Genomic DNA, 22,005 nt, shown 5'->3' on the forward strand with positions numbered 1-22,005 from the left:
TGGCAAGCCCCCCAGTGATTGCCTTCCATCCTCTACCTTAGTGTATCTTCTAGAATCACACATGCAGAATCAAAGAATATTAGGGGTTGAAAGGGACCTTGAAAGATCCTCTAGTCCAACCCTCCTGCCAAAGTCAGCTAGGACAGGTCACACAAGAACACATCCAAGTGAATTTTGAATGTCTCCAGTGAAGGGGACTCCACAGCCTTTGTAGGCAGCCCACCACAGTGCAAAAGCTTTCCCTTATGTTCACATGGAACCTCCTAGGCTCCAGCTTGCACCTGTCACCCCTTGTCTTAGCACTGGACATCACTGAGAAGAGCCCATATTTATCAACATGAATGAGGTCACCCCTCATTCTCCTCTTCTCCAAGCTAAAGACACCCAGGTCCTTCAGCCTTTCCTCATAAGGGAGATGTTCCACTCCCTTAATCATCCTTGTGGCTCTGCACTGGAATCTTTCAAGCAGTTCCCCAAGATCCTTCTTAAACTGAGGGGCCCAGAACTGGACACAATATTCCAGTTGTGGCCTCACCAGGCCAGTGCAGAACAGGGGTGGTGGGGAAGAACCTCTCTCGACCTACTCACCACACCCCTTCTAATACACACCAGGACACACACGCCTTCTTACTTGCAAGGGCACATTGCTGTATATTCTATGATACTTTAATCAGTTCACATTTTCATCTGAAATACAATTACAATTTTTAATTTTTTTTTTTTTACATAAAACACCAGTTTGGTACATTGTTTCACTCAATTTGAAAAAACAGTGGGAATTGTCATGTAAAAACTGCAGTAAAGCCGAGGGAAGGAACAGAGTAATGAAAGAGTTTTCATCCCTACAGAGATTTCCCTGGAGATATTTTCTTTAAAGGAGTAACATCATCTTTTCAACCTTATCAAGAAGTTTTATCCAACAGTTTACCAGTGAGATCATTTGTGGGAATGTCAGTCTTAGTTTCTTCAAGGAGCAGACTCAGTTGTCTGCAAGTCCTCTCTTCCTTATAGTGGTTACTTAAACGTGCAGAAGGAACAGAAATTAATGTGAAGAGTAGGTTAGATACAGAAGGGACATATATAGACAGACACACAAAAACAGTGTGATCACCAGGCTTCCTTCCTTAGGGAGACACATTAAAGAAGCCAACTAGATTGTTAAAAGAAAAGACGACATTAGGAAGACCCATTTTAGGGTAAAAAGACTATTTCTTTTGAAATAAATACGCTGTTCCTTATCAGCCATACAGCTAACCAACAGACTGTGTTGAGACAGGTCTAACCAAAATCTTTGCAGATTCTCTCATGTCCCATGGCAACTGATCACACAGTATTTACTAATGGAGAATTTTTAAATAAATATGCTAAAATGAGGTTAAAAAATAATTACCACAGCCTTACATAATACTGAACAAAAGAAGAAAGGTTGAAGTTTTAGATATTGCAGTGTCTATACATTCAATTCCTTACTAAATCAAGAAAAAATAGTGGTATGTTTAATCTACATACATACAGTGTAAACCCTACAATTTACTTCTCAATGTAAGGATTTATTAAGTTTGATGAAAACAGAAATTTCTTACTGTGATTCTCTTCATATCTAGCTGTCGGAGCTGCATCATATGATGGAGAACAGTGTGTTTGTACCATGTCTCCTGAGCTATTGGATTGCCATCAAGGGTGATATCTGACAAAGATGAGGAATCAGCAAGGCACAGAATATCCTCAAAACTGTAACCAAAAAAGTTTAACAAATTTTAATGTTTTAGAGCAGGAATAATTTTGAGATGGAAGATTTTGTTTCTGAAGGATAGAACATTAATATTTACCTGTATTTAAAAAACCAACCACCCCTCAATATTACAACAAAATAAATATTTTGAAACATCAACAGCTCCTGCTGTTAAGCATTTGAATCTCTCCAAATACAGGTAAAGAGAGATGCAGAAGAAGAAGAACTTGTTAACTATGCGAGTATAGTTTCACCTAAAAGAAACCCTAAAATAGGATACATACCAACTTACATTCAAAAAATAATGCCACCAAAGTCAGCAGGAAAACCCAGGGAAATAGAAGAAAAAGGCAATCATAAATACCACAGAAGGATGCTGGGTGTTTATGACATCATTAAATATTGGAAGAAAAACAATTACAACAGCATCATATCTTCAATAACAGATCTGTCTATTGGCCTGAGTTCAGTCTACGAGCACTGACAAATAAGCTTTTTCACTAACATCTCATTTGATTTCCTGACAAAAGTAAGTGGCTTGTGTAATGCATATTAAGAGATGTACAGTTTGCATCATGTTCCTTCCATTGAAGCTAGAATGGGAAAAGACTCAAAGACAGTATTTTTAAACCACTTCAGAACACTTACAGAAGTAAACACAACTCCCCAAAGCCTTTTAAGAAATTGATTATAGTCTATAAAAGTACAACCATGCACCTACCCTTACGTACTTTGGACTTCGAAAGTTGAGGCTGTGTTACAAAACTATGTAAGTTCAAGTGGAAATGAAATAATTTAACTTGGTACTTTTGAGTGTGAAAATCACATAAGAATCAATGACGACAACACAAAATAAAAATGGAAAGGAGCAACAAATGCTTAATGGCCTTGTGAAATGTGAAACTGTTTCTGAAGTGCTAAATGAGAAATTACTGCCATTTTAAAAAATGCTTCTACAACTGTAATGATTTCACCAACTGCTTCTTATTCTTGTTGTCAGGCTCATAATAAAGACTGACATTGAATTAAGTGGCAATTGCCTTCATCCTTGGCATCACTCAATTTTCAAAAAAATCCATGCAGTAATTCAGCTGCAAAGAGCTTCAGATCTAGCAGAACATGCAATTTTAGTATTGGATATCCCTGAAACACTACAGGTAACAGATAAGGCTAAACCAAATAAAGTGTAAACCCAGTATCACCAAATAGCAATCAGTCTCAACCAGCAGAAGAAAGGCCTACATACCAACATAAACTAGCTGGAGTAGGAAAATCACCCAGTACAAATACCCCATAAAATCAACACAACTAGCACAGCATGCCAGTAACCAGTAACTTCTACATGATACACTCAGTGGATGAAGTCAAAAATAACAGAGTGAAGTAGAAGATGCTGCTGTCTTTCAGTGCAGTAAAAGAATGCAAGAACTGATGGAAACTATGGACAGATTCCAATGGAAGTGCTTAGGCTATCTGAAGAATTGGGTGTTTCTCTGTGTGGGTAACATGACAAGTTTGATTACAACTGTCTGCTTCTTTTTGTGATCCAGTTTCCTTTTCATAGAACAGCTTTGTGCAACCACATTTTTGGAAGATCAGGCTGACATATTACTGAAAATATACAGTCAGTATATCCTGAATAGAAAAGATAATCTTTCCAAACAACACAGTAGTAAAGCAAACTCACAGACATGTTAGAACAAGAAAAGATACCTGAATTTCCATGGGGCTAGAATAGACCTTGCTTGACAAATATGAAATCTTTCTAGTCTTCAGAAAGCATTTTAAATAACACATAATTATTAAAAGCATGACATGTATTTGCTTAAAGCACTTCCCACTAAAGATTTAACCAAATGGTAGTTCTGCCATTACACAGGATTTACAGATTTTTAAACAAAATTAATCTCTCCAGGAAATGACAGAAAACTTGAAAGTCTGCTAGCATTTCCAAGACCTTCCTTTTATACATACTGCTGTGCTTTGAAATTCTCAGTGCTTCAGCATACCACAACTTTCATTCTGGAGCTAAAACAGATGTGAATGCTTTATCCCACTTTTAGCTGCCCTATTAGCAACTCCATTTTAGAGCTAAACAGTAGTGTAAAATAGCTGTATTTTCACATCTTTGCATAGCCATATGAAAACCAGAGCTTTAGAAATTCCATGTAGAAAACTCAAAATACTGTACTTGGCATCCCAATCCTAAAACAAGCAATGCTTTAATGTAATACACTTACCAAACAGACCACACACTTCACAATCAAGCTTCTGCCTGCTTCCTAGCACACAGACTTCTGTGACAGAGCCAAGTGATGATCACCCTGTGGGAATCAGAGGCCATGTCTCAATGCTCTCTCTCTAGCCTCTGACCATCACAAGAGTCTAACCTGCTCATGAAATACAAAGCAGCTGTGAATGATACTGGTTCAGACTGCTTCAGGCAATCTTCTGAGCAGAATCTCTACTTCTCCTGCACCAGTCCCACCAAACAATGGCAACCACCTCTCCTTCCCTGTCTTTCTTTCTTCGTAGGTGAACTTCTGTGCAAAAATGGTAGTTTCAGCCACACAGAAACAAATTGTGAATTTGGGCTAAATTACCAAGAACTGCCTTATGGAAGCCTTTTCAGAATAGATCAGTTTTACCTCATGTACATGCTTTGAGTCCTGTATCCAATTCTCTTCACTGCCAGCAGGGATGTAAACCCACTTCTCCTGCCTCATAAGAGAACGTGGCAATTACTAAGCAGGAGAATATTCTGGAGTAGTGTAAGCTCAACCTCTACCAGTGATGTCTTCACATGTACACATTTAGTAGGCAAGATTAAGACACAGGAACACTTGTCCTTTGTTACAGCCTACTTGTTAATGATGAGAGATATTCTTTTTCTATACATTTGCATCAATTACTTTTTAAAAGGATGTTCAATAAAGGGGAAAAGCTCTGGAGAAGGCAGGCAGCAGACTCATAATCTGATAGAACACTCAAATGGGAGCTGTAAGTTCAAGAAGCATTCAGTCAAAAAAGAAAACTTGAGTTTCCCCAAGTTTCTAACCATTAAACTACTGATGAAAACACACATTACCAGAGTCAATCCTACATTCCCTTTGTACTGCTATTCTTCAAGTATTTAACAAGGTACTTAAAATTTTCATTCTGTTAATTTTTTTTTTTCTTCTTTTTAGTAGGCTAAGAACATTCCTTCTCTCAGGTTTCCGACTCAGCATCCAAGGCCCTTTGAGTTTGCACCTAGTGTTTTCTATATGGCTAGAAAACATGCTTTACTAAATAAAAAAGCCAACACAGTACTGACCTGCACAGCAGTTCAATGGTGAAAATATGAATTTTGTTTCCAAGACTAAAAAAATTCTCTTCCCTGGTTTCACATTTTAAAATACAAGCAACAACCCTGTTTCTGAATCTCAGCAGCATAACCTCTCTTGAAGAATTTCCAGTATCTCTTCCTAACGCCATGTGACAAATTCAAAATAAGATTTACCACTCTTTGTAACTAGCTATAGAGATACACCTTCAACCTTCAGGCCATCAGTTATGAATACCTTCAGTTTGTAACTGAAGGTTTTCAAAGTTGATACCAGACGAAGGATTTCTTTTGTTTCAGATCAACATCAATTTCTACACTGTTCAATTTTAGCTTAGTTTATCTTGTCCGTACATCTTTTTTTACTAAAAGCTCTGCAGAAAAGCAGCAGCATTCTGAGGCCTCCTCTAAAGCAGGAGGGAAGAAGAATGTCAGTGATTAAACCCATGGTAGATTCTCATACCATAAATAGTTACCACATTTAAAAGGCGTTCGTGAATCCTTTACTGAAACATTAATTCATCTATGTCAGTATGTATCAGCTGAAGACTTAAGGGATTCTGTTGAAGTACAAAATCAGGAAAGAGCAGAAGTTTCCATGTGAGCACTGCCTCCAAATGACCACCCAAAAAAAAAGCAAAAAAGAAAGTAGCACTAACAAAATACTTCAGTGAACCTACAACTTAAATCCAGGTTTTTGCACTCTAATTTATTTTCATTTTTCAGGTCTTTTTTATGCACCTCCTGATAAATTAACTAGTGAATCTGTGTACCAATTTAATTGTCTAAAAGAAAAGTCTGTCATACAGCCACAGCTGTTCCTAGGATAAGCAGTATATAAAAATCACCACATGGCACACAGTAAACCTAAGTAAGTGATTCAAAATCACACATAATCATTTAAAAGGGTTGTAGGAGTGTTCAGATGTAGCACAGTAACTCACTAGGAAAATGTTTGTGCATAACTTCACTCAGTTGAAACAGTATCACACCATATGTCAGAATACAGATGGTCAAGAACAATTTTAAATGTAGTAATTTTCCTGTTTGAAGACATATCTACTACATAATTCAAAAATCAGGAATTCATGGGGGGTTTTAGGCCTCAAAACTGCTATATGAAATAGAATACTATTTGAATAAATCTGAGCCAAATGTGATAACCTAGAGAAATCTTTCATTTGTTTGTTTTAAATAATGTCTGGTAAATTAAGAGTTAACTGATCCAACTACCTACCTACCCACATATGTATACCTAATTTCTAGAAGGGCAATGTCTTTCATTTGACATCAAGATTTCATTTTTATACCCATTCCAACTACAAATTGAAACCAAATTATATTTGCATCAGTGTTCTAAACCAGTATTGCTAGATGAGGTGAAAACTATCTATTAATAGTTCAGCTGAAGTCACATGAATTAGTGACAACAATTACGACAAAGTACCAAGAGGCAAGCTACTGGTTACAAAGTTTAAGAAATGTACTTCAAAAACCTTACAGAAAAAATGGCAACATTTTTCCTTCTTTGATCACTGTAAAAATAACATTGATTAGCATAAAACAACATTGGAAAGGAGTCAGAACGCTACACAAACATATCCCAAGTATATAAAAAGACACAGAAATTCCACTGACTGCAGTGATCCTCCCTGATGGCAAGGGAGCCAGCTACTGCAGTCTCCTCATTGTTCTTGACAAGCAAAGATTTTGTAGACAAAATGAAACAAAAGACGTTTCAGTTCTGGAAATCATTCAAGAGAGACAAAATGCTAAACTCCCCTCTAGCAGATGAATTAAGGGAAGGGCATATTAAAGATTCCTGCAGACGATCTCCGATTTTAAAGTGTTTAATACCCACGAGTATTTAAAATGTACTGCATTGGTAGTTTAAGAACCTAAGGAACACAGATAAGTGGGTTGGAGCTGTCAGCAAAAACTGTAATACAGGTCAAAGTAAAATGTTCAAGTACTCACTATAATAAAAGCTCAAACTAAGGATAACATTTTACAGAGACAGCAGATACCACAAGATCAGCACTTATTCCCAGTAATTTGAACATGCAGCATCTTTCTCCTACTCCACATCAAATTATTTGATTCTCAACAAGGAAGGCTGGTGGTGATTCAGGGATTAAAAAAAGGGAACATACCATATAATACAATGCAGGCAATTCTATTTTTTTAATATTGGCACTAATGTAAGTGCAGACTCCAAAAATGTACAAATATGAAGAAAGCACATCAGACAAACATCCCTATCTCTTAAACAAAATGCACTTAGTTACTTGAAACTATAGAAGTCCTGCTTTGAAACTTGAGCTATTCTGCTTTTGCCATCTGGTTTGAAAAAGAAATCATCATAAATATACCTTTTGGACTTTATTAACGTATGGGGGAGGGAAACAAGCATGAAATAATCTAATCACCATGAGCAGAATCTGACTCAGCAGTTTGTGTAACTCTGTAAATACAGTGATGATGTTAAATATAGCATGTACCTTGCATAATGTTGCTTTAACAGATACCTAGTTTAACAGTAAGCCAACATATTTACAAAGCTATTTTTAATAGTTTAATACAGTACAATAATGTTTACATTAAAAATCTAAGTTTCTTGGTAGAATATTCAAAGTACAACATTTAAATGCAAAGGGTTTCAAAATGTGCTATGTTTAAAGTAGAAAAAAGCATAATCAAGCCATTGTGTACGTGATATACTGGGGGGGCAAAGCCTCTGCACTCATAACATTTGAACTTACATTTTAATGAAATACAGCTCTAATGAGATACTTCAAATAACTGATAGTAAGCAAACTGCTATTTCCCTTACCTAGAGATATTGTTGAAGCTGAGGAAGAGACGCTGGAGACAGGGCAAAGTATCCACATCTTTCTGGAAGGAAAGATAGAGGCAAAACTCAGTAGCTGAAAGTAGCCTTTGAACTTCTTTACTTTGCTTGATAAAATACTTCCATTTCTAGATACTATAACCTTGCTGCAGCACTGATTTCTGTTGAACAGGCAGCTCCATTTCTCCCTAGTGCAGACTGCAAGGGAGTGTTTCAGTGCAGATACCCACACTGCAGAACAAGCTGCATCACTTGCAAAGCAAATGATGCTAAGAAGAGAGGATAAGGCTGCTGCTGGCTTGTGAACAGGCTTTTGGGAAATAAGCCAAGGTGCTGTCTCAGCATTTAAGCTGCAGGATAAACACACTGTAAATAGTTCCTTTTCTGACGTGCTAAAATAAGGTTTTTGAAGTACAATACAACAGAGCACTACCAAGCAGCAGTGACACTTCTGCCAGATAATGATCTGAAGGACTCTGTCACCTTTACAATAAAAATTTATAAAAACAAATGAGCTTCCAGAATGATAAATTGTGAATTTGATATATGACTCCATCGACCTTTACAGAAAGCTTCTAAATAGCATGTTGCTCAAACATCAGTAACGTGAACCACATCAAGCAAGACCAAACTTTTTTAAAATTAAGTACAAATGGATAATAGCCAGGATGCAGAATGCAGTGATTCATACACCAGTCAGACTGCACACCTTCACATCTGCATCTCTGTACCCTACTAAGCAGGGTATTCCAACCTGCAACCAGAGGTCACCTAGAGCATAGGCAAGTGGCACAGGGCTTTCTACCTTGATTTCAGCCACAAAAATCAGGTCTACAGCACTCCTCCCCTCCATCTCATTTGTCACATGTTTACATAGCATTCCAGAAACAGAAATAGTTCATTCTACCAAACAAAGGAATACAAAGCAGCTCTAAACTATTCACATACCAGTTAATGATACTCTGAACGTGAACCAACAAGCACTGCTGAGAGTCATAACTCTGTATACAACAAGTAGGGCTTATTAGCTCAGGTCTGCAGATCTGAAACTCCTGACCCAAAGCAGCTCTGAATCCTCCCAGATCACACCATAGAACTATTTGAGTTCACAACAAAATTACATCTGGACAGCCCCTCTATCCCTAAACTAATTACTATTGATGCTTAAAGGGGTGGGTTTGGATGGTCCAGGTGCATATACATGTGAAAACAGGCATTGTACGGCTGGACACAGTAATTCTTCAGCAGCAACAATTAAGTCAAAGAATTTCACACTGGAGAACACAGGGTAATTTCCCCTAAAGACAGATTTCCATAACTGGCACAATAGGTTTTTATCCTGCAAAGCATGTTGCAAGTCTCACAACCCTGACAGCAAACACCTTAAACAGGACTGAAGAAAAGACTAGGGTGGGGGAAGCCTCCAGCTATTTTGGTTTTGATATAGAGTCATGTAGGGCAGTAGAGACACAGGAAAGGAGTTCTTTTGTGCAAGTGATCAACACTCTGATGAGCATTCCAAGACTTAAGATCAAACTGCAGATGATATAATCTGAAATCCTGTATGTTTAACACCTCAAAGCAATCAAGTAGGTCCATCTTCCAAACAAAAAAAAACACTGTTCATCTTTCTAACAGCGGACCCTAATTCACAATTGGATGAAAAGTAAACAGACATTCCAGCATTCATTATGTTCATGGAGTGTAAAACCAATTCATGTATGGGAAGTAGCAGAAATTTGAGAAAGGCTCAGAAGCAATAGGAAACCAAGAACTAAAGCAATTATGACAGACAGAAAAATATAGCTATTTAAGCATACCTACTGTATTATTTTAAAAAACACTTGTTCAAATACCCTACTTGCTACACATTATGTTCTAAAAATAAAGCTTTGCAACTTGGCAATTTGTGGGGTTTAGTTAAAGACTTACAATGCTATGTTAAAGCTTGAACTGGGAAATTCTGGTTTTAAGATCGATACCAACTTCCCTGCATTTGCCCTAAAAATGTTCATAAAGAGATTAGATTTAGGATGATCTGACTGCTTAACTGAGCTACAGATACAAGAGAGGGTTTGTTTCTAGGAAACAAACTTGTATGGAAGAAAAGTATCAAGATCTTATGTTAGAATCACAAAGGTTTTTCAGAATCTTCTCTTTCACCTCAGGGGCCATCACTATAGCTCACTATTGAGATCTGAATCACTGATCACATTTAAACAGAGGAATACCAAAAGTAAACTGCTGCTCATTTCACCCTCAACACAACAGGGAAAACACAAGATTTCACAAAGCTGAAATGGTTTAGATAAGTTACAGTAACAATGCATTTTGTTAAAAACAAAGAATAAAGAGAAAGAAAAAAGACAAGACTTTTGTTCCTTACTATAGCAGAGACTTGATTATGACGAAGGTTGAGCTCTGTGAGTGAATCCAGTCCATTCAGATTCTCCACAATGGTTAGTAGGTTTCTGGCAAGGTTTAACACTCTCAGTTCACTCAGATGGCTAATGTTTTCTATTTTAGTAATCTGTGAAAGGAGTGCAACTATTAACATGCATGCCATGTTTTATATAAAAAGACAATAGATATATGTAGTGCATACATCCTTTTAAAAGCAGACAGGAAGAATAACCTTAATACAGCAGAGAGTCTTTTTCTAAACCATGATAATCATGTCATAAATAGTTGAAAACAAGCTACAGTCTGCTGGAGATTGAAATTCTTCAGTACAAGGGTGATGAGACTCTGGAATAGGTTGCCCAGGGAAGCTGTTGATGCCTCTTTCCTGGGGGTGTTCAAGGCCAGATTAGATGACACCTTGAGTGGCCAAATGTAGTTGAGAGGCATCCCTGCCCATGGCTGAGATGTTGGAGCAGACGACCTCTCAGGTCCAACCTAAGTCACTCTACGATAAGTACTAGTAGTCATTCATTACTATCTTTCTAGTCATATTGCCATAAAAACAGTCAGCATTTCCTTCCTTACCATCAGAAATTAAGTGCTTTTGTGTAGCAGCAACCTTGAAGACACCATAAAACTACGACAAGGCTGATGACATCAAGGTATGCCAAAGTAGGGACATCTTTGCAGGGTAGATCCTTTATTTGTCTGCAAACACACATCTGAATCTCCTTGTACCTATGCTGTAAGAATATGTGACATCATCTCTCGCTACCATCACAGAGCTCTGAACTGATTTCCTTCATGCTTCTTAAAGAGCCAGCAGCAGCAACACCCACAGCTCTACCTACATGAGCTCCACAGACTTCCCATCAGGTCATACAGACAGGAACCCACTGAGGCAGGAGCAGCCACAACCCTCTGGAAAGAAAGCAATTATTCTGAAATTGGAACTTGTAAGGAAGTAAGAAGGTAATTGCTGGAATCAGAAAGACATACTCAGAAGTCAGAAAATAAAGCAGTAGCATCCATAGTGCAGATACTGCTTATGTGCTTGACAGCCTCCAGCACTTCAACAACTCATGGCTTCCTGGATTAGAAAGACAAAGGATCAAACAAAGTGACTAAACGACAGCAGCTGTCCAAGACTTGTTTTTACACTTAATACCCTAAAGATTCAGGTCATAGAGACCAAAAAAAAGAAAAATTTAAATGTTAAAAATAAAATTAGTAAGAATAGCTACTGGTCCTCAATTTCAATATTGAATTCTAGAAAGACAAGCGGTTTTTAAAAAGATATTAATTACTGCTCTGTGACACAATCTGGGTTCCTTTCCTAGGTTCCTATATCTCACAGTGATCCATTCTGGGATGTCTACCCAGATGTTTCTTTCTCACAATGGGCTGGATCAGTCCTCCAGAATCCATCTGGACATTCATGAAGGACTTGCACACAACAATGTCATGGAGAACATGAAGCATTGCCACTGCACAGGGGAGTAGCCCTATCATATTTTTACTGAAACCAATGCTACAAGTAGGAATAAGTCAGCAGGTTTCCCTGTAGAAAACACTTCAGCCTTCCACAATGTGTGGCAGTGCATCATAGCATACAGGGTGCAAAGCTACTAATGAGTCTGATGAATTCCCTTTCAGTTAGAGCGATCATCTGCTGGACCAGTATAAACTCCCTTCAGTACTCTACATCCAGCTATGCTTCTGCTCTCCAAAGCTACCAACAGCATTTATGACAACAAGGAAGACAGTGACCAATGTCACACACCTTCCCAGTGATAATGAACTGATGCTTTAGACCAATATGAGTCTGGCCATTCCAGTTTCCAGAAAGTGCCTGGCAACTCCTGGAATGGGAGAAGAGGTAAAGTAGGTTTTATTTAATAGTTTGAAAAGACAATCTGGTTGGCAATTTTCACATGCATGGCCATGTATGTATATATAAACACATGTATTTATCTACAAGTCCATGACACATGATTTGGATATACTGCTATAAAAAGTACTTCAGACATTTTTCCATTGAAAAGCATACATAAAGGATATAAAGCATAACTGTTATGCATCATCTATTTATGCATCTTATATGCAGAAAACAAAACTTATTGGGACACAAAAAATACTACACTGAAAGGAAGAGAAAATGCCAGCAGAAAAAAAAGAACAGAAAAAGCCAAGAGCAGATGGTTAGCATGAAGAGCACACACCTCTGCAGATGTCCGCTTCACTAGAGTTACAGCATGCCACAATGCTGAATGTTAATCCTGGCAGCTTACTGCTAGCGCAAAGATGATTTCATCAGCAATGCAGAGAGATTCTTTCTATCACTTTGCTAAACTTGAAGATTAACTCTAATGGATTTTCTCTGTTTCAAGTATGCACATGAAGACATCAGATTTCACAATTACAAATAGAACACAAAAAGTAGCTCTAATGACTTTCAAATATTTAAAGCATTATAGAAGAAATTTCATTTAAAAAAAATAAAAAAGAGAATGAGATTCAAGCTCAATTTGACTCAATTTTAACACATTAGTTCACTGGAAAGCAGAGTAAAGGCCATTTTAACCCTAAACCAAAAATGTTTTAAAGAAATCCATATAGAACAGCCAAGATTGAGCCAATCGGCTTTTTTACCGTAGACTATTCAGAATGCTTGGAACTATTTAGAAATCAAATGCTTAAATCACAAGTTGTAGTGCATTAAATGTAGCATGCACACAGTCATGCACAGGATCTCTAAATGATGCAGTTTTACATGTCCATATCAGCACCTTCATAACCATAAAAACTTTAACTGTTATGATGTTGTCTTTTTACCAGGGTGTGTTAAAATCAAGAGCCTTATTAAATCATGTAGGAAAACAGGCAATGAGTAGTAAAGGCAAAGGAACTCCCATTTTGTTCTTTTTGTAAAGGATAGGCATCGAGTCCAACATTTTCTTAGGCATTATTACATTAATTTTAATTTTTTTCTACCTTCTTTTGGATTTCACTTCAGTAGTAAGGTATTTGAAAGATTGATTTGGAAACACACACACCCCCCAAAAAAAAGAAAGGGCAAGCATACAAGGTTTATCATTAGGCATATATCTCAACATTTTAAAGCACATCCATTTTTCAGTACATTTCTTGCTTGGGCAGAAGTCTCAAAGTTCAGACTAAATTGTATCATCCAAAAATCCCAGCACCCAAAAAAAATAATAAAAAAAATCAATCAAGACACTTCCTTAAAAGTGAGCAAAAATAAAATTTTCCTCCTTTTGTTTTCCTTACCTCCAACCTCTTGGAAACAGTCCAGTCTTACAAGTTTCAGAGTCTGCATTCCATCCATGGGATTGATTTACATCCCAAGAGAAAGGGAGGGAGAGACTAAGACTGAAATAGGAATCTAGCTTTCCTCTTAACTACCACTACTCCATGACTGTTAATAAAAATAAATAATTTCTAATTTTTTAAAAATTAGGTTAATATTTATGTTCTGGCCTAACCCTACTTTGAGTATTTATATTCTGCCTCTATTGAGAGTGACCACTGAGATTTCTGACCTTATATAGAACTACCGTGTGTAATGATAGAGTGAACATTTTGTAAGTCTAAGGCATTCTAATGCCTTTAATATGTTATACAAAAGACTTACTTGTTCAATGATCATCTGAGATGACAGGTAACAAGACATGCTGTGCATTATGAACAATAGCTTTGAGCACCTAAAAAGTTTAAAATTATTGCAAACACCTGAGAAGATTGTTGCATTGAATTAAACAACTGGAGTAAGAATGAAAACTATGTGGTTAGGTATTATGTAATAGATATTATATACAAGATAACTTATTACTGTAAATATGTCCTATAACACATACAAACCATCAAGGAGGAAAAAAAAAAATTCTTAAAAGAATACCACTTTTTTTTTTTTGTTGCCAGATCTGTGAACACCTCAGCGTCCTCAGAAAGAACAGTGTAATATCACACTCACTGAAGAGTCAGTCTGGTAAAACCACTACTTGCCAAAAGGCATCAGGAGCCTTTACAAGATTTTGCTATAACCTGATACACTGAATTTCATAGGGTTTACTTAATGGCATCACATAAGCCAACCATTAGTACAAAGTCTATGGGGGTAAAAAAAGCCCAACTGTTTTGTACTGTAACCCAGTTAAAAGTTGTAATCCTACTGCAGAAATTTATATTCCATTAAGTGTATTGTTGCAATAATATTACTGTTGCTAGACAGTGTCATTTAACTTATATGACTCTTACTCATCTACTGGAGTCTAACAAACATGTTAAAACACCTTCTGGAACAGTCAGCCTGACTACACAAGAAAGCTGGTGATACCAGAATCACTGCACACAACTTAACTCTCATCTAAAGTAATCTGTATGCAAGCAGCAAATATTCAGTTGATTTTGTACTATGATGAGGACTGCTCACCAGATATTCTTCTCTTAATAGAAATGTCTTTACTACAAAAAAATTATGCATCTACATCTCCTATTAAGACACAGTAACTTCAAAAGGCAAAACTCCCAGTCAAACCAGAGCTGCAGTACACATTAAGCACAAAGAATTTTAAAAAGCTTTAATAAATCACTATTCTAATATATATCAACATGAACCACAGAAGATGACCTCAATAAACAGACAAATTAACAACTTTGAAGAAAATTCATCTTATTTCTCAAGAAATAAATCTCCAATATACTCTATGAAGCCACTCGTGATCAATCTTTAATCTCAAGCAGTAACAGAAGCCAATTATACAGCAAATGCTCTAAAGACCAACAGATTCAGTGCACAATTTCAGCAAACATGTGGGGCTTTTGAACATCAAAGGCCCAGGAACACTCCTATCCTAACCCCAAACACAGAGCGCCATTCAGTCAGCACTGTAACAGGATGTTGCTTCAGTGCACTACAGCTCAATGAACTGCTGCACACATCCAATAAAGAGGTTTTTCATGGCTTTACAGGGATGTTTTTGCAATAAATAATTGCCACTATACCAGCATCCTCAAAGCAATTTTTCCACTCTACTGTTTTCTTCTTCTATTTCCCATACCACTAAGAAGGGAAAATAAGAAAAGAGAGTGATTTTTATCTAAAGTAATCCTAGCCACAGACTCAGAGCATCAGCTGAGGTCTAAAGAGCCCTCTGGAGATACTCCCTTCCAACCCGCCGGCTCAAAGCGAAGTCAGCTACAGCAGGCTGTCAGGGCAAGTCCAGTCAGGCTTATGCCACTTCTGGGATGGTGACTCCACCACCTGCTTGGACAACCTTTTCCAGCATTCAGTCATCATAATAATAACATTTTTTGTTACGTTTGAACAAGCTTCCTGAATTTCAGTATATGCTCAATGCTTCTTGTCCTTTAGCTGAACACTACTGAGGTAAGTCTGTCTCCACTTTATTTAGACCCTCACTACATTTACCCCCCAAAAAATGCAGAAAACAATTAATTTCCTGATACAGGATGCTTCATTACTTTCTCAGGACCAAAGTAGTCCTATTATTATGAAGCTGATCCAGCAGCAGCCAGTTAGGCACTATGCCAAAAACTCTCCATAAAGTCCCAATTAATGTAAAGGTTGTTGAACAGACACTTGAAGAAAAAAAAAAATTAAACAATCAGACCTACTTCACAATCATTTGTCAGAGTTTTGCATGACCTATGTTTCATTTCCATGAGCAATTCCTCCACTGTGCTACATAAGCATGCTGGCTACCACTGCTGCGTGTCTAGCCTGAAAGTATTTTAATAATAATAAAAAAAAAGCCAAAACACACCCTTCAAACTTACAATATAAATAAGAAAAGGATTATAATGACACAAACATTTAGCCATCTCAAACTACAGTCACTCAGACTCCAAGAGTAATGTTCCTGTATACTGTTCCTATACGGTCTCTGCCACTGTACAACGTGCATACGACTGGACTAACATTAAAGAAGCCACAAGCTTGTGGCATCTCATAAAACAATAACACATCATAGTGCTAGTTTGCTTTTTCTTCTCCTTTTTATATTAAAGCAAGAAGCAACATTCCCACTCCCCACTCTCAAACGATTGTTTAATAAAGAGCGCACAGAGAAACCAGTAAGACATCAGAACTGTCAGAGCAGGAACACAGAAAATTCACACATTTGTCTTATATAGTCACAATAACCATATTTGTTTCAAACAACTCAATTACAGAACAGTTTGTATCACAGGTGGTTTTAATTTATTTAACAAGAAAATGCCACATCCAGCTTGCCCTTCATACTCCATGCTGATTCTGACATATTCATCAAACAAGAATCTCAACAAGAATCTTCCTCTAACTGCAGCTAAAACTTTATGCACTACTAGACCCACTAAAGACTGCTTAGTCTCTAACCAGAGAAACTGAATAGACATGAAGTGATTTAATTCTATTTCAGAAACATGAATCAATCAACAGCTTGGACAAATTTTACTTTTTCTGTACAAATTTAAGTCTATGACAGGTATCTGAGGGAACTTGGGGTGTTTCTGCTATTGGCGATGTTACAAAACAGTCAATGGAACCTTAAATTCCTCCACGACCTCTAAGACTGTGCTACTTTAACTATCCACAACTACTTGTGCTAGATTATAATTTTGTAGGTGTGAGTGCTGTTATTCTCAGCTGACTGCATTTTAATCCCTAGCTTGTCAAAACTACGACATCAAAAGCATGTGAGATCATAGTATCAGTCAGGGTTGGAAAGGACCACAATTTGACACCAAAATTCTAAATAACATCATAACATCTTTTACTAATTTACTGATATCCATGACCCCAAAAGTTGCAAATTTTGCTATCACTGCTCTTTCAAAGACACAGGTAATGCATGATGTCTATACGTAAAACATGAATAGTCAGCTTCTTGTACTGTACCTGATTTCCATGAAGATCTAAAACATCAAGATTCTTTAGATTCTCCAGATTTGAGATCTTCTTTATCCTGAAAGATTTCAATTGTGACAAAGTATTTTTCAAAGTATGTCTCCTTTTCCATCTAATACAAAGCCAAGCCATTTGTTTATGCCTACCAAGAAAAAGTTCTGAACCACGTTAAAAAAAAAAAATTAATGAGTATGCCTTAGATGATTATCTTCCTTTCAGTAACACAAATACATACATGGCTCTTGTAGGAAGACCAAAAGGCCAAGACCCCTAGAAAATGAAGTCAACAACCAATCTGTAACAGATACCTAAATAATAAAAAAACACTATTACTGGCAAACAGCTATCTAAACCAGTTTAAAGAAAGAGTACTGTGGCATAGGCTTTTGAGATTTTGTTAGAACACAGAATAAATTAAAAAACAACCCAAACTTAAAAGCCACTTGCCCTGTCTAGACAACACAGATCTCCAGAACGGGCAGTATTTCTTCCCTGTCTGTACAACTTCACTGTCTTTAAATGTTTCTATTTCCTTAGAGTAAAAACCTAGGTTATTATGTACTCAACAGCACCCTCTACTGGCGGTTGATATTAAACATCACATGTTACGTAATTGCTTCGAGAATACTCAAAAGATCCCATGCAGATCAAACTGAAATAAATTGTGTCTAACTTGTAATCATTCCAGTATGTCTTGTCCTAACTACCTCCCAAACACACTTCTGCACAAAAACTATACAGCACTCCTGTATTTATGGTTTGGAAAATAATTCCTTAAAGCACCTTATCATTCCTGTGCCCCACTATTTCTCTATAAAGAAAAATACTTCCCCAAGGTGAGAATTTCAGTATAAAATATATAAGCTCTCATTACATATTGCACTATTGAAAGCTGTCAGGCTGAATGAGGGGATACATTCTTTGTAATGTGCACATAACTGAAGTTTACCAGTTCTTCCTTTACTGAATATAAAGAAAATAAGGAATTTGAGCAAAATCAGAGCAGAACCCCAAGATGTGCAAGCAATTCCCCAGAGACCTCTACTAAATTATTAGAATTAAAGGCTAAGGAACTTCAGCTGTGTGTTTAGAAAGTAACACAACCACCAAGTTGTATCTCCTAACAGAACAGAATCCATAAATAAGCAATAAAATCTATGATCTATCTGTCTGACTATAGCAACTAAATATATTAGGCAGAAATACTTCTGTTCAGGTTACAAAGAACCAAATAATGCTTTGTGTTATGTGCAAAGAGATTCCACCTGTCACACAAATCTAAGAACACATTTAATAGCCAATCAGAATAGAAGACTAGATGGAAACAAAATGCTTCAGAACAGCTGCTGAAATTCACATAAAGGAAGTTTCTGAAGACCAGTAGAAGCAACACAAGTGTTCCCTCAGTGGGATCCCTAACACTTAGCTAGAATTTGGGACCACCTCACTGGTCTCACAGCTAACGTTATAATCTGAAAACTCTATAAAAGGAACAGCAGATCACAGTTGTTACATCAAAGAAATAAGGTGCTTTGTTAGTTTTATTATATTTACCTGTTCTTTCCCAACAGAAGGACTCTCAGGGATCTCAGAGTTGAAAGCCCACTTATTTCCTCTACCCGATTATCATACAAATCTAAGAAAACAAGGTGCTGCAGGTTAGAAATATTTTGGATCCGAGTTATCAAGTTATGCTGGAAATTCAAAAGGCGAAGATGATCTTCCCCATCAATAATTGGGCACACTGTCAGTTTCTGCCTGGAAAGAAATAGAAATAAGAAAATGTAAGTAAGTAATAAATTGGCAACCCACCTTCAACTCACCTACTGAAGCAAGGAAAATATAATCTAATCTATTCTATTCTAGACCAGACCAGGTTGGAAAAGACCTTTGAGATCATCAAGTCCAACCTATCACCCAGCACCATCTAAGCAACTAAACCACGGTACCAAGTGTCCCATCCAGTCTCTTCCTAAACACCTCCAGGGATGGTGACTCCACCACTGCCCTGGGCAGCACATTCCGATGGCCAATCTCTCTTTCTATGAAGAACTTCTTCCTAACATCCAGCCTAAACCTCCCCTGGCACAGCTTCAGACTGCATCCTCCTGATCTGGTGCTGGTTGCCTGGGAGAAGAGACCAACCCCTGCCTGGCTACAACCTCTTAGTGAAGGTAATATTAAAGTAATTAGGGTTGCTAACTGAACTCCAAGTAAGACAGTAACTCCTTATTATAAAAAAAAATAGCATGAAAATACAGAAGTTCTTCTGAAATTCTCTGAAAGCCTATCATCTTCATCAGATTTGCTTGTCACATGCAAGAGACATTGAACTTTTATGTTGTGACCACATGAACATTTCATCAGACACAGAAACTTTTTCATCAGATAATACATAAGCAGTCTGCCAAGACAGAATTCAAAGCGTTCTATGTCTATGCAATTCATCTTTAGTTTAAAGAACTTCACATTTTAAATACAAATATGTGAAATAGTACAACATGAACTTGATGGCCATCAAAACCAAAACAAGACAAAAGACCCCAAACCACCAACTCCCTCCCCAAAAAGAAATAATAAAATCATTACAATTAAATGTCTTTCAGATAGAACTTTTAATGCATGTGTCCTAGTTAAGAAAAACAAACACCAAACCATTCTACAGTCTGTGCATCAGAACTAATGGACACATAGCTTCTTTATATAGATTACATGCACCACTTTGCACGCAACTCTTAAGCTGGCTCCTTAGAACAGCCCCATCTGCCTTAGGTAACTGCTGTATGGACATACTCATCACAAGGACAGTCACACAGCATCTCTCTACAGGACACAGTTCTCTCAAAACCACAACACACACAAAACCCAACAAAAGCAAACCCCACCACTCATACCATTGGCCACAGGCATTAGCAGGACACTCATCACTTCAGACCATCGCACACAAGAGTCACAAGCTACAGTGCGTGTGCTCTGTCCTCTGCTCACCTTTCCAGGGTAAGCCTGTCAGAGTTCAGTATTTTTTCTTCAGCAGAACGTTGCAATACAGGAAATGTTATTGAGGAACTGCTCCCAAAATTTGTGTTATCTATCAGAACATCATACAGAGAATGTATGAACTACTTGTTGGTAAGATAATTTCATTAATTACAAATAATAAAAACAGGATCTTTTTTCTTAATAGACAAGAGTGACACAGCACAAGAAAGTGTGCTTTATTTTCTTTATTTTCCCTGCCATTTTTTGTTTACAACTACATCCCCCTACATCCTCTTTCCAAAGAACATCTACTTGTTTAATTTCTGAGAGCTTTTGAACAATTTTTGTAAGCAGGTACTTTTGTAGATGCTTTTGTTTTGATTAGAATTACTCAGTGATGTTTTAAGGTTAGGTTGTATAATTGTTCCACAATTTCTCTATCTGAATTTGAAGAAGATAAAAACCTAACTTAAAATTAAAGACACAAATCAAGTAGATGTTGATAGAACTAGAGACCAAAGCACCAAAATATTGAAAGAGTCCCACTGTGCTACAAACAAATGGTGCTTCATTAAAGGTAAATACATGTGATAACTAGTAATCATTGGTGTTACATTTCACTCCATTATCAAGAAATGAGCAGCCCTTTAAAACACTTACAAAGCTATCCAACTTCACCCATTTTGTTAATATAAGGCTGACTAAAAATACCTTCAAAACAAAACAACAAATGAATTCAGCAAGCTTTGGCTTATTTGGAAAGCAATCCACTGGAAAGTATTGGTCAAAAATAGATCATAGAATCATTTAGGTTGGAAAAGACCTTTAAGTTCATCGAGTCCAACCATAAAATCATTGTGCATGTGTGCTACCACAAGACTATAGGCTCAAATTCCTTCACATATATAAAATGTTGACAGGAAAAACATTAGTTCTTCAATAAACAGAGACCAATTGTTCTATTTCTACAGATAATAAGTTAATTGCTGTCTAAACGATGTCATTAAAAGAGATAGCTACTCAAGTAAAATAATCTGTTGTTTTGTTTGGATCCTCTCAGAGCTACTCTAACAAAGTAGCATAACAACTAACGTTCTCTATGTATCCTTCAAAGTGGAAAAAACTCCCAAACCTCTGAAACAAAAACTCCCACCAAAACCCAAAAAACCACTTAACACTGCTGCAAAAGTCTAACAAGAGAAGTTTTCACTGCTACCTGAGGCATGTGACCTAATACTGTGGCTGCTTTTTTGAGACCTGGGTTTTGTAGGTGTCTGAATAGAAGACTCACCAAATCCTGATAAAGAACCTGTATTCTGCTTCAAATCCAAAGCTGAAAGTTCTGTCAGACTGGATGGTACAGGAAGATATAGCTGCTTATTACGCACCAAAGGACTCAATACTCTTTGGTCTCCTGTAGGGGGGGGAACAAAAGCAAACTTCAGACTTAAACTTACTCTATAATAAATTGCATACTAGCCCTGAAAATCAACCCGTTCTGAACAGCTGTCAGTCTTTATTTTTCACCAGAATGACTAAAGAATTGACATTATTAATTGAACTGATCTTCCTAACCAATTGCTGCTTTTATATGAGAAGCAAGCAGCAGCAGTGTGGCAGTGTTGTATTTCAAGGCTGTCCCAGCCTTCACTACAATTAGCAGTGATATGACAAATACCTTGATTTTCAAAGACAGCAGCACACAGGCACAACACAGAAACTTAAGGGTCCTTAAGTAGAATCTAATTTTGTCTAAACAAACTAAAAAGTTAAACACCTAATAA

General features: G+C 37.1%; 1 protein-coding gene across 3 annotated transcripts in view; it reads right to left on the minus strand.

Moving 5' to 3' along the window:
• Window positions 1-22,005, minus strand: part of LRRC49 (leucine rich repeat containing 49) — a 47,303-nt gene that overhangs the window by 23,381 nt on the left and 1,917 nt on the right. For all 3 annotated transcript variants that reach the window (XM_054168804.1, XM_054168805.1, XM_054168806.1), the window contains exons 4-10: window positions 21,513-21,635; window positions 20,231-20,330; window positions 18,797-19,000; window positions 17,234-17,300; window positions 10,295-10,438; window positions 7,891-7,952; window positions 1,584-1,731 (exon numbers count right to left, since the gene is read on the minus strand). In XM_054168804.1, coding sequence (XP_054024779.1) covers window positions 1,584-1,731; window positions 7,891-7,952; window positions 10,295-10,438; window positions 17,234-17,300; window positions 18,797-19,000; window positions 20,231-20,330; window positions 21,513-21,635 — 848 coding nt within the window. The remainder of the gene's footprint in view (window positions 1-1,583; window positions 1,732-7,890; window positions 7,953-10,294; window positions 10,439-17,233; window positions 17,301-18,796; window positions 19,001-20,230; window positions 20,331-21,512; window positions 21,636-22,005) is intronic.

This window comes from Dryobates pubescens, chromosome 17 (assembly GCF_014839835.1).
Source record: "Dryobates pubescens isolate bDryPub1 chromosome 17, bDryPub1.pri, whole genome shotgun sequence".
Taxonomy (NCBI): Eukaryota; Metazoa; Chordata; class Aves; order Piciformes; family Picidae; genus Dryobates; species Dryobates pubescens.